The following is a 12,761-nucleotide window of genomic DNA, read 5'->3' on the forward strand; positions in this document are numbered from 1 at the left end:
TTTTCCTAATCGAATGTCAAATCTTGCGTAGTAGGTGTGCCAACTGCAAACTTTAACTTTGTAGAACTTCCATCAATTTAGAGAAATTAGAATTTGTAGATATTGAATCTCCCATCAGATCATTGAGGTTCATTCTCCAACTTGCTCTGACCTCCTTGTATCAGATCAACGGGAGCATCACTATTTTTGCATCATCTTCCATCACAAGCCGTCAGGAAGAAGTTACAGACAAAACTTTTTTGTTAGTTGTCATGTTTTTACCGTCAGCTTTGCCTTCAACTCCTCTCCTGGAGCGTTGTGCTTCTACGCTCTGCGCTGCAGTTCAGGTGCTCAAGCTTTCGAGCTTTTGATGACAGCAGTCAGTAGCCCAGTGAAGGCCTCCTCTGAGGTCACTGACGGGCGAACTGAAGTCACTTCACATTGTAAGCGACGTGAACAGAAGTGACACTGTTGCTATTTGATGCTAAAGCTGTGTTCACACAATGAGAAACAGGCTACAAGTCATTTTCAATGGAAGCTGAGATGAAGCCACAAACTTTCGCTGGCTTCAACTTTTATTCAACATGCGTCAACCAATTTTTTTTTTGTTTAACCATTTCTGGTTTCCTTCTCTGTTTCCCACTAATCCTTTTCTTCTACGTCTAAAAAAAAAAATTAAAGAACTTGCCAGTTCCGAGTGCTATTTAAAGACATAACTACGTCAACGAGTGAGCAACGCTTCAATGGCGACGATGTAGCTGGCTACGCTTGACCGTTTTGTTTCTTTTAGTTGCTCATAGTGTGAACATTCCATCTTAAAATACAAATCATCAATTTGCAAGACTCATCTCTCAGTAGTTTTTGCATAGATTCAAGGACCCCAATTATATGCTTGCTTGCATATATTGACTCCATGGACCGTTCAATCATAATCGCCTTCATTATTCTGCAGACTCTAAGACTGTGATCATTCTGCTTGCGTTTTGTACTTTTGCTTGTTTCTGATCCTCGGTGAGCTGTTAGATGTTTTAGGCCACAAAGTCCATGACTGATATCCAGAGCAGTTGGCTAAATCGAGCGGTTTATTCTTCGTACGATTCACACAGTCCTGTCCTCCTGCAGGCCTATGGACCCGTCTCTGTGTGTGACTCAGTGTTGCACCGCGGGATACATTAACCCCCCCAGTGCGCCAGATTACATCCTGGCAGCAGTTGAATCAAAGCCTGCGTGACCGTACGTGTGCGCTCAAAGTCACTCATTTGCACACACTCGGCAGGCTTGCATGCCCACACATCTCCACAGTGAGGTCCTTCCATATCTTTTGAGGTTCCCCGTACCTGTGTAATTATGTTATGCACAGACGTTACACTTAAAACACCCACTAAGCCTCAGCTGTCCATGCAGTACACAACAACCACCTACAAGTTCTTTTTACAGCCACTGCCAGTTCCTTCCTCCTTATCTGTTAATAACCCTCTCTGTCCTGTCTGTCAGACTCTGTGCTGGAGACACTCACACGGATGCATGCACTTGTTGGAAAAAGGATGTGAGATTCAGCCGTGGTTGGGCGTTGGTGGGCGATAGATCCTCGTTTCCCAGAGGAACCAAGGAACAGCTGCTCGCACACACACACGCACATACACAAGGAGCATAGACTCTGTGTGGATCCGAGAGGGCCTCTATTCGAAAAGGAACAGGGCTGTTTCATGTGTGTATGACTGTCTCTGTTTCAGCCGGCCTGAAATAGCCGGTCTCGCAGTGAATCACCCTGCGATGCCTCGAGGGGCGGACTTGGTGTTTGAACACGGCACTACAACTTTCTGTGGGCGCACTTGACTGTCTGAGCATGTTTTGTCTTTGCCAGGGCTCACGATGACTTTTGTTGCTTTCATCGGGCCACAGTAGATGTGTTCTGCATCGAGGTGGGAAGGAGAAGCGGCGTTATAATTACCTGCAGGAGGTGAAACTGTTTCTGTCCTTTGTTTGTGTTCCCTGTAGATGCTTATTGATTCTGAACAGACTGAATCAACAGATAGGGATGACCTTAAATGTGTGTGTGTTGGCTGTTTGAAGGTGTCCTGTTCTCAGAGTATTTGCATGCTAAATGGTTCTAACTGAACCTGGAGCGACTCCAAGGATACTCTGTGGTGAACAGAGATGAATGTGACACTAGCAGCGCGCACACACTGCAGCGAGGATTTTGTTTTTGTTTTAAGAAGAAGAGGGTTTGAATGGTAACTGAATGTTTTTGCTTCTTTTCACTCAACAGCTTTAAATGTGTTTACAGCTTTTCTTCTCAAATGTTTCACTTCAATGGCATCATTTCGTTGGTTTGACATGATGTTGCCTCATGGAAAAGGATGTGTCTTAATTCAAATATTACAAGAGTTTAAAAGTTACCTGACATCCAGATGTCCTCCTTATGTTACTGTAAGTGTTGTGTTACTGCTACCAGGATGAAAGAATGCCGGAGTATATGATGGCAGAGTTTTCTCAGAATATAGAACCACATTTTATGAGAAGAAATCAATTCAGCATAAAATGCATCACGATCAAATTGACAAATACCTTTTTAAAAACCTATATTTGGCATCAGTGCTGCTTTTATGATTAATCAATGTATTGTTTAGTCTGTAAAAGGTCATAAAATTGGAAAATGCAAAAAATAATCTTTTGTTTACAGTGATTGTGAAACAGAAAAAAACAGCAATTCCTCACAATCTGAATGGGTTATTTTTTCGTGGATCGACTACTTGAATTGTGTGTGCTGTTTGGTATATAACAAGACATTCTTCTTTTTTCTTAAAGTGCTTTATATACTTACTCATCATTGGCTCTCTTCCCAGGTCTGCATATGGGGGCGGGCAAGAGCAAGCCCAAGGAGCCGGGCCAGCGCTCCATGAGCCTGGACGGCACTATCGGCACCGGCTCCGACAGCGGCCACTTCCACCACCTGGGACCGGCCCAGCAGACTCAAACGCCCAACAGGAGCCCCGCCGTCGGGACAGGCAGGCGTGGGCACCAAGGCCAGCACCAGCTCGCCCCGACAAACACTCCTGAGCTGGCTCTGTTTGGAGGGGTGGACCACACGGGCACCATCACCTCGCCTCATAGAGGTAGGAAACCTCTTGAGACGGTTGGGAGTAGTGCAAATATAGCAACATATTATAGGACAACGTCCACTTAGCTTACAGGTGCTACTGAATGAGAGTTTAATCTTGAATTCTTGAAATTCATTGTCATTTTGTCAACAGTGTTGCAAAGAAAGGAATGTTGGGGTGGGGGGGATTGTGATGGTTATTCAAATATTCCAAATGGAAGCACTAGAAATAGATGAGAAGATCGATACCACTGTTGGATCATGTGATATGCTGTATCCAGCCACTGGTTAGCTTAGCTTAGCATACAGTATGGAAACTGGGACAAACAGCTAGCCTGATTCTCTACCAGCTTACCAGCACCTCTTAATTAAGCTCACAAAACACAACATTGTTTCTCATTTGTTTAATTCATAAAAAATTGCCTGTTACCTGGAAATCTGACTCCAGGAAGTCACTGTGCCCGGCCAAGAAATAGTCCTGCACATCATAACCTCCCGTCTAATTAGTGAGCGTTGGAGGGAGCTGGTTGGCAGATTTAGTTGTTTCCAGTCTTTTGTGCTTTTTCCTGGTTCCAGCTTACTACAGACAGATATGAGAGTGGTGTCGATCTTTTCATCAAACTCCTGGCAAGAAAGCAAATAAATGCATTTCCAACTAATTGTTAAAGTATAAGTAATGCTGCATGCCCAATGACTAGTGAATCTTATTTTTTTGTGTGTGTGTGAAAAAAGTTGTGAATGAAAGCAGACTGAATAAGATCTGATGAGAGCTTTGACATCTCGAGTCGGCCCACTCAGTCCTGACTTGCTTTCAGTTTGAGATCACAAAAGTCCTGAGAAGAATATCTTAAAAAATGATTCACAGTGAGTCATATGTCCACAGAAAAAGATTGTCCTATTCCCACCATCAGCTGCCAAACAGACTTCAAACCTTCTCTTTGACTTTGAAGCCTGTCGCGCCAAACTGTCCAGGTTTCACGTGACATTAAGCTGCAATGTGTCTAGACCGGCCAGATGGTTAGGTTAATGTTGATCCATCCAGAGAGAGGAGGGCTGCTGGTGTGTCTGCTGGCCTCCACCTCCTGTGCATCTAATGAGCCAATCGATGATTGGCTGTAGAGCTCCTGGCTTTAGATCACAGGTTCATTAAAAGGAAGGGGTAGAAAGCTGCACAGAACATGGAGCACCATCGGTATGACGGCGCCCTTCACGGCCGATCGGCCACAAGCAATCTGAATGTCGATATTTCTCATTAAGCCTTGGTGAATTGTTTCATACAGCTACAGAGCAGAGGCACAATATACCAGCTGTGCAGTGGGTAGAGCAAGATCTGTATCATTAAAGTAAGATTATGGAAGTGAAGTGAATGGAAACAGTTATTAGCGGGAAGTACCTTTTTTGTCTTTAATTACAATCTTTCCTCCGTGTACTTTCTTGCAGGAGGTGTCACTACATTTGTGGCGCTGTATGACTATGAGTCACGGACAGCGTCGGATCTGACCTTTAGGAAAGGGGACAGGCTGCAGATTGTCAACAACACGTAAGAATCAACCGCCTCTCTCTCTCACTCTCTGGTGCCACAACTGGTGTCGCAAAAAAAAAATCCCATTGAAGCGTGAACTAATGTGTAAATGAATGAGCAAAGTCAGCGCTGGTGAGTGAGGAGCGATCCAGACAGCCGAGTCTGATCCTCTCCATCTGTTGACTGAAACCGAGCAGAACGGCACTTTACTAAATGCATCCTGTTCTCCTTCGACTACTTCTCGGCATCCTCATCTTTAAGACACTTTGTAGAGAGCTTGTCATATCAGGGTCTCTACACTCGCATGTCTTTCATAACACTTAAACACTGTTTACCTGTTAGACATTGGCACATGTTAAAGTTTCTGGATTTTAGTCTGATTTCAGTCCCAGGAAGTGAGAATCGATGTTTGTATTTTAAAGGAACTGGAGAAAAACTCCTCCGCAGGTGTTTACAATCGGAACAATGTTTTTTTTAGTTTTCTGTTCCACTGAGCTCTTTCCATAATTTCCTGCCATAAGTCTGGTCTGCTGTTCTTTAGCTATAGTCTGGCACGACATAGTCGGGCTGAGAAGTGGAATTAATTCACACTTAACATTAATATTACAGTTTGAATATCTAGTTTACGGAAGAAAAGTATTCGGTGCACGGGAGTTTTTATAAATGTTTTTAATGCAATAAGTAATGAGACGACAAAGCGAACCCCAGAAATCCCACATGATATATTAGTGATCATTTATGGATTATAAATGGGGAGATAGTTCTGCATTCCTCTCTTCTAGAACTATTAAAACTGTGACAAAGTCGAGTGGAAAGTGGAACTTTTAAACTTTTTTCAAAAGCCGCAGCCCGTTTGACCTCACTGTGTAGTTCCACAGCAAAGCCGGCTCTTCTCTGTCTCTGCTGCTTGCCTTGCTGTGTCCCCTTGCGTGTTTTTGATGTGTCTGCTGTGTCTGTTATGTCTCCCTCTCTCTTTCTCTCTCATGCTTCATGATTCCTCTTAGGAAAAAGTACAGCTTCAGGTCAGTAATACTTAATGCAATTAAAAAAAAAAAAAATACTCTCACGCAGCCTTTTGTTCACTGTCCCTTTGCTGCTGTGCGGATTTGTGTGATCAAGCTCGCAGCGTAACTGCAATGAATTAGTAAATATTAGAGATGTGCTGGAGAGGGATTTGGTCCTCTAACTCGGCTGGTAGGTAACATATTGTACGTCTCTATTTAGAGCAACAGTTTAAGGGTTTAAAGTGTAGACCGAGGGACTTCAAGTTGAACAAAAGGTTGCATTTGTCTGTCTATTTCCTCTTTTAACAATTTGTTTTTCTTCACTTTCTGCATTTAAGTGTTGGATGAGATGTGTTTTTTTTATTTTCAACTCAATCTTTTGAATCAAAGGTTTTTCTGTGCTTTTGTAAATCACATCATGGGTTGTCAGTCAAACAATGGTGAAGTTTTAGAAGTAGACTTTCTTACGTAAGAAGGCATAACCTGAGGACAAAATCTGAAGCATCCTGTGCTGCAGATACTGTGATATTTAATGGATGGTGGTGATCCATCTTTTTACTAATTGGCAACACATCTCATGAAAAGACCAAAACACAAGTTATCCAACTAAAAATCCTGATTTATCTTATCCCTCTGTGCCATATAGACCGTGTTGTTCTCCAAAAACTACACACACACACACATACATGAGCGACACTGTTGCACTGGTGTGTGTATATATGTTCCTTTTTTATTATGACAAACGTGGGCACTGTAGTTTATTTTGAGTCAATCCCACATGTACCTTCCTTGGGCCATAAATACGTTCGAGCAAACAGAGACTATTTTAAGATGTGGATGAATATATTCTAACGACTGTGAAATGTGCTTCTATTCGCTAAGAAACAACAGTGCCGAGCTGGTAAAGGAATTCATTTAGGCTTCTTTTTTTTAAATCACTATGTATGCGACACTTCCTCAATGGGCTTTAGGCTGAGACCCACAGAGGTTGCATTGTTGGTTTTGGCTTTTCATGACATTTGTTGACATAAAGAAAGTCATTTGAAAACTCCAGACCAACACTGTTATTATTGTTTGTCGGTTTCCTGTTTATTGTTGACTCTCTCTCTCTCTCTCTGTCACAGAGAAGGGGACTGGTGGCTCGCTCGCTCCCTGACGACAGGAGAGAGCGGTTACATCCCCAGCAACTATGTGGCTCCGTCCGACTCCATCCAAGCAGAAGAGTAAATGATCCTCTCCTTGTTTCACTCTTCCTAATCTAAAGCACTTTTCAAAGTTCAAATCCTGGATGTAGCTTTATTCTCTGCTATATCTACTTCTTCAAGCTAATGCAAAGCGTATTGAGAGAATATTCCCAATACAGCATCCAGTATAGTAATGGTCCTCTGTATTTCCAGTCAAAACACATTTCTGCCTGCCCGCTCCAGGCGCTCAGTAGTCGTATTTCTTTCTGACCACATTCTCTGTGGCACACATTGGCAGGTGGTATTTTGGGAAAATCACTCGGCGCGACTCCGAGAGGCTCCTTTTGAACTTGCAGAACCGACGAGGAACCTTCTTGGTGAGGGAGAGCGAGACCACTAAAGGTGAGAGAGCAGACACTCCGGAGGCTACGCTCATTATCAAGATGGACTAACTAGCTCCTCTGCTTTTCTCAGTGTCTGCTTATGATGATAAATGTGTTCAAACTGTTTCTCTCTCTAAAGCAATGTAGAGTAATTCAACTGCACCTTTCAACCTGCGCTTTAGGAACATTTCACAGGTGTTTTATGACATTTTATACACTAAACATTTAATTGATTTTATTGTGGGAATAATTGGGAGATTAATTGATGTGAAAATAATCATTGGTTGCAGCCCAACCTGCACATATTGCTTCAAGAAATGCAAAAGTACAGCTATGACATTGTGTATTTGAGAAAAAAAAAAAATCAGGTTAAAAAAAAACATGTTTCATAAACCCTGAGCTTTCTAATTTTTAAACTGTATGAAAAGGGGACATGATGACACTTTATCGGTCCCTGGAGTTTACTTCACAGAGACGATGTGATCTTACTTTGAAATAACTAGATCTTTAGGGACTCAATTTAAAAGAGACAGAACCTCGTAATTAAGTCATTTGTTAACTGTCACGCAGGCCGATGGCGCTGTATCTTTGTTCTTTGGAGTTTTGCATCTTTCTCTGAAACTCTGCAGTCGGATGTAGTCCTGGTGACGTCAGTGGGCTCTTTAGGGGGTTGTTTTGGAGGTGGGGAGGAGGAAAAGAGCACAGAGGAGTGGAGTGGGCCTTGTGAATGGATAGGGGTGAATCATTTTGCCAGAACTAGGTCAAGCTAGGAGGGTGCTGGATTTCCTCCTGGCTATAAGTCTCTGTTCTCCCAACATGCACACACTGAGTGAGGGGAGGCGAGGCATGAAGAGGGGGAGACCTGGGGGACAGGGGGCGGATCAGGGAGAGTAGGAGGAGCTCTGGCAGGAGGTGTGTGGAACTCTGGGTGTTCTGTATTAGATGTCACATGTGAAGCTCATGGTGTGACACAGATGAGCAGAAGCATAGCGCTCGTACTGCATGTTAAATAAAGCTTAAATTGTGTCCGACTGGTCGTGATGCATCTCATCATTCTAAGGTTAGAAGACACTTTAAATCACGGGAGATGAAAACCATCATCTCAGCTTTTGTTAGCAATGTGTGTGCCTGGGATCTGACCTTTGAGTGGAGATATTAATGTAAAATGAGATGGATGTTGTAGTTATGTGGAGGCCTTATATTGTGCACACATTTCGATTAAAAACAGGAAATAATTGAGTTCACTGTTTGTATATTTAGTTTAGCCAGTAATGTCTGACCTGGTCTATAGCACAGACTTAACTGGTGGAATAGTATTGTGACAATCAGCACTTTGGATCCATAAACTGCCAATTCAGTTATTGTGGAAGTGTGTCTTTACTGCACTAGATTTTTTCTCTGACTGAAGGATGAGGAGTGAACACCAGATCAAAGAGAACTGATTTCAATTTGTACTCTCCCTGTTGAGGTTAGGTTGTTAAGTCTGTTCAGTGTTTTGAACCACTTCTTAAAACACATTTGATTCCTGTCACACTTTTAAATTATATTTCTAGCCTCATTTTTTGACCTAATAATAATTTACTGTTTTAATGGTCTGCAATTGTCTCTCAATAAGTTGTTTTCTGAAACATGGCTGCCCAAAACAAGTCAATAATTATCACTATTTTACTCTGAAAGATCAAACATGGGTGCTGGGCAAGGACATAAAGGCTTGGTTGAATTTCTGGGGCCCTTGAAGGGGCCTTCAGGGACTTCAGGCACAGCTGCTAGGAAACTCCACCGAGCAGCTGTCACACAGGGACACACACACACGCCTGATTGTATTGTTCTAACCTGTCTCTGTTTGTCTTGTTCACAGGGGCATATTGCCTGTCAGTGCTGGATTATGACAACACCAAAGGCCTGAATGTTAAACATTACAAGATCAGGAAGCTAGATAGCGGAGGTTTCTACATCACCTCCCGCACCCAGTTCAGCAGCCTTCAGCAGCTAGTCTTCCACTACCGCAGTGAGTCCTCACATCCTCTCTCTGACCGTAAATCTTTCACAACACCTTTTGCCCATGAACTGCCCCGCTCACTCTCCCTTCTCTTCCCTCGTTCAGAGCACTCTGATGGGCTGTGCCACGCTCTATCGGACGTGTGTCCTGTGGCCAAACCTCAGACCCAGGGACTGGCCAGGGACGCCTGGGAGATCCCCCGAGAGTCCCTCCGCCTAGACCTTAAACTGGGACAGGGCTGCTTTGGCGAGGTCTGGATGGGTAAGGATGACGCACCACTCATTTTTAGTGGAATTTGATTGAATTCCTCTCCCTCCCACCATGGCAGATAGACAGGTTATGCATTGCATTTGCTCATCGTACGTGCGATCATGACGTTAATTCTGGTAAAAGCTGTTCTAGATAATTTATTTCTTTTCAAAGGAATGTTTTGACATTTTGAGAGGCATATTCTTTGCTTTCTGACAGAGAGTTAGATGAAATGATTGATACGTTTGTCTGTTCAATTTAAGGCTACATTTAGTAGTTACTTAGCTTAGCATAAATACTAGAAACAGTAGCCTGGCTCCAACGGTAGTCATTTTCACCTTCCAGCACCTCTAAGATCAGTCTGGCACGTAACTTCACAATAAAAGGCAAAGTGTTTGTTTTTACACTTCAGTTTTGGTACAGAGTAAACAAATGAGATGTAACGTGTTTAATTAGTGAGCTTTACAGTATATGGGCTAAGCTAACAGGCTGCTAATTGTATAAAGAGTGGCACTGATCTTCTCATCTAACCCTCCGAAAGAAAGGGGATAAGTGTCTTTCCCAAAATGTCAAATTATTCCTTTCAAGTCTAACGCTTAATCGAAGAAGTCATACAGTGATGTTGTTGTATGGACAGGCACATGGAACGGTACGACACGGGTAGCCATTAAGACCCTGAAGCCCGGCACCATGTCTCCAGAGGCCTTTCTTCAGGAAGCACAGGTCATGAAGAAGCTCCGGCACGAGAAGCTGGTCCAGCTGTACGCTGTTGTGTCTGAGGAACCCATCTACATTGTGACCGAATACATGAGCCAAGGTAACGCAGGATGCAGACTGTGACACGTGATGATCAAATCTGATCTGGTACTGAAACTGAAATGCTTCTGAAGGCTGGTTTATACTTCTCAAAACGTGTCTAACATTACATATATACTATTTGTACTGCATACAAACACCTTACAATCGAGATGATGGCTTGTGTTTTACACATATAATGAACAACTAGTTGATTATTTGGTGTTTATCTGTCATTACAACTGTTACATTTATCTTGCACTCACAGGCAGCTTACTTGACTTCCTAAAAGGAGACGCAGGAAAGATGCTTCGTCTGCCTCAGCTAGTAGACATGTCTGCTCAGGTAAAATAGGTTTTGGATCAGCCACACGGATGCAAAAAAACCCTACACAATATTTGTATTTATACTAAAATCCCTGTCCTCTCTGCATCACCTCCTCCAGATTGCAGCAGGCATGGCCTACGTGGAGAGGATGAACTACGTCCACAGAGACCTGCGAGCTGCCAACATCCTGGTGGGAGAGAACCTGGTTTGTAAAGTAGCTGACTTTGGTCTGGCAAGACTCATTGAAGACAACGAGTACACTGCGAGACAGGGTGAGTCCACTCTTTCCACAGCATATTATTCTTTCATTTCTATTAAGCTACATATTTGTTTCCTGCTGGAAAGTGATGCCGGTGATTGAAATAATTGGAAATGCTTGTTCTAAAATCTACTGTATTTCATCACCATGTTTCCTCAGGAGCCAAGTTCCCAATCAAATGGACGGCCCCGGAGGCAGCTCTGTACGGTCGCTTCACCATCAAGTCAGACGTCTGGTCCTTCGGTGTGCTGCTCACGGAGCTGGCAACTAAAGGCAGAGTGCCCTATCCAGGTAAAGACTCACCACAACAATTCTCCATCAGAACAAGCACTTCTTTAACGAGACGTTCTTAACAACAATCATGCTGGATGATAGGAGCTGAAACAATTGTCAATCAACAGGCATTTAATCAGCAGCTGTTTTTGATAATTGAATAATTGTTTGTAATTTTTTTATTTTTTTTTAAAGCAAAAATGGCAAAACTAGCTTCACTTATGTGAAGAAGTCATCTTGTCCCCTGCGATCTTTCGGTGGACATTTTTTTTTTTTTACCATTTTTATAACATTTTACAGGACAAACAAGAATATCATGAATTAACAAGAATATTCATTTACAGGTCATATTTTATTTTAGGAATTATTATTATAATAATTATTATAATGCTCTGAAACAACACAAAGTATTTTTGATGTTGGTGTTTTGCAAATTTAATAATGTAATTTGACAGATGTACTTCATTATTATTTTGAGGAAGAAGGTCTGTCTGTTTCCCAACTCTAACGGCTTCTCCCGGCAGGTATGGTGAACCGTGAGGTGCTGGACCAGGTGGAGCGCGGCTACAGGATGCCCTGCCCCGCAGAGTGCCCCATCTCTTTGCACGAGCTCATGCTCTCCTGCTGGAGGAAGGACCCAGAAGAGAGGCCTACGTTTGAGTACCTGCAGGGCTTCCTCGAGGACTACTTCACCTCCACGGAACCCCAGTATCAGCCTGGGGAGAACCTATAGAACCACACACTGAAGCGAACCCGGGGGCGAGAACCTCAACACAGAACGACCTGCACTAACCGACCTCAGAGGAGCGCCTGTGAAACTCAACTGGGAGAAACTTGAGATTCTTCTGTGGAAACAAAAACCAAGCTAGAAACCTGCAGAAGTCCCATCATGTGCCATAAATAAACTGTTACAGACGAACCTGCTTTCTGCAAGCTCACTCACTGTTTACTGAAGGTGAGGCTCAAGGCTGTAAAGGAGAACACAGACTCTGGCTCTGATTTGATGTGTTTTTGAGAGATTCGACTGATGTAGTAGGAACCAAATCAGGATGTACAGACGGAGCGAGGGGGAAAAAAAAGAATAAACCTATTGCCTAAGAGAGAAGGTCAAGGGAGGATGTTCCAAGCATCAGCTGTTTTGCGAAACCTCCCTCTTTCCCTCTTCTGTCATGTCTCTTTACCCTCGTCTGGTACATTTTTCTGCCCACAGAAGAGCACTGCCACTGTGGCTCAGGTGCCAAAGGAAAGTCTGTCTCTCTCAACGTCCTTTTATCTCCCTTCTGCCTCTCTATTTCCGTCTGACTTTCAGTATCTCCCTCCAGTTTTCTCAAGTGCTGCTTCTTCAAAGTGTTTCCAAATAACCCAGCTCTGGAACTCTACTTTGCATCTTTATTTATGTTTACTTGGACAATATGCGTTCTGTGGTTTACGGTTTTGTTCAGTGGCAAAAAGTTTCCATGGTAGTGCCAAGGTAGATGTACTCGACAGGCAGGTTCTGTAACACTGAAAGTTCCGTCAATTGAGTTTAAGAAGCCTTTCTCTTTTGTCTAGCCCTCCGTCTCTTTTCTAGCTGTATTTCTTGACATGCGCTGAAACAGCCACAGCGGCCGGCTGGATCCAATCTCAACAATTAAAAATGATTTTGATGCAGGTAGTGTTTGAATGCTTGTTGTTTTACCTTGATTTA

The 12,761-nt window shown here is 43.1% G+C and overlaps 1 protein-coding gene across 3 annotated transcripts; it reads left to right on the forward strand.

Moving 5' to 3' along the window:
* Nucleotides 1–2,833: 2,833 nt before the first annotated feature.
* On the forward strand, nucleotides 2,834–11,807 carry LOC306736840 (proto-oncogene tyrosine-protein kinase Src-like; the record flags this gene model as incomplete). Of its 3 annotated transcripts, none has more annotated exons than XM_079218520.1 (11): nucleotides 2,834–3,125; nucleotides 4,520–4,619; nucleotides 6,730–6,828; nucleotides 7,088–7,191; nucleotides 9,031–9,180; nucleotides 9,277–9,432; nucleotides 10,058–10,237; nucleotides 10,484–10,560; nucleotides 10,661–10,814; nucleotides 10,961–11,092; nucleotides 11,599–11,807. In XM_079218520.1, 11 exons carry the CDS (start codon nucleotides 2,834–2,836, stop codon nucleotides 11,805–11,807), a joined length of 1,653 nt encoding a protein of 550 aa, XP_079074646.1. The 3 variants fall into 3 exon arrangements, with proteins under 3 accessions (XP_079074646.1, XP_079074647.1, XP_079074648.1); XM_079218521.1 differs by having other exon boundaries at nucleotides 2,834–3,122; XM_079218522.1 differs by having other exon boundaries at nucleotides 2,834–3,095.
* Between the last annotated feature and the right edge of the window lie 954 nt (nucleotides 11,808–12,761).

Source organism: Taurulus bubalis (genome assembly GCF_910589615.1).
Source record: "Taurulus bubalis genome assembly, chromosome: 5".
Lineage (NCBI taxonomy): Eukaryota > Metazoa > Chordata > Actinopteri > Perciformes > Cottidae > Taurulus > Taurulus bubalis.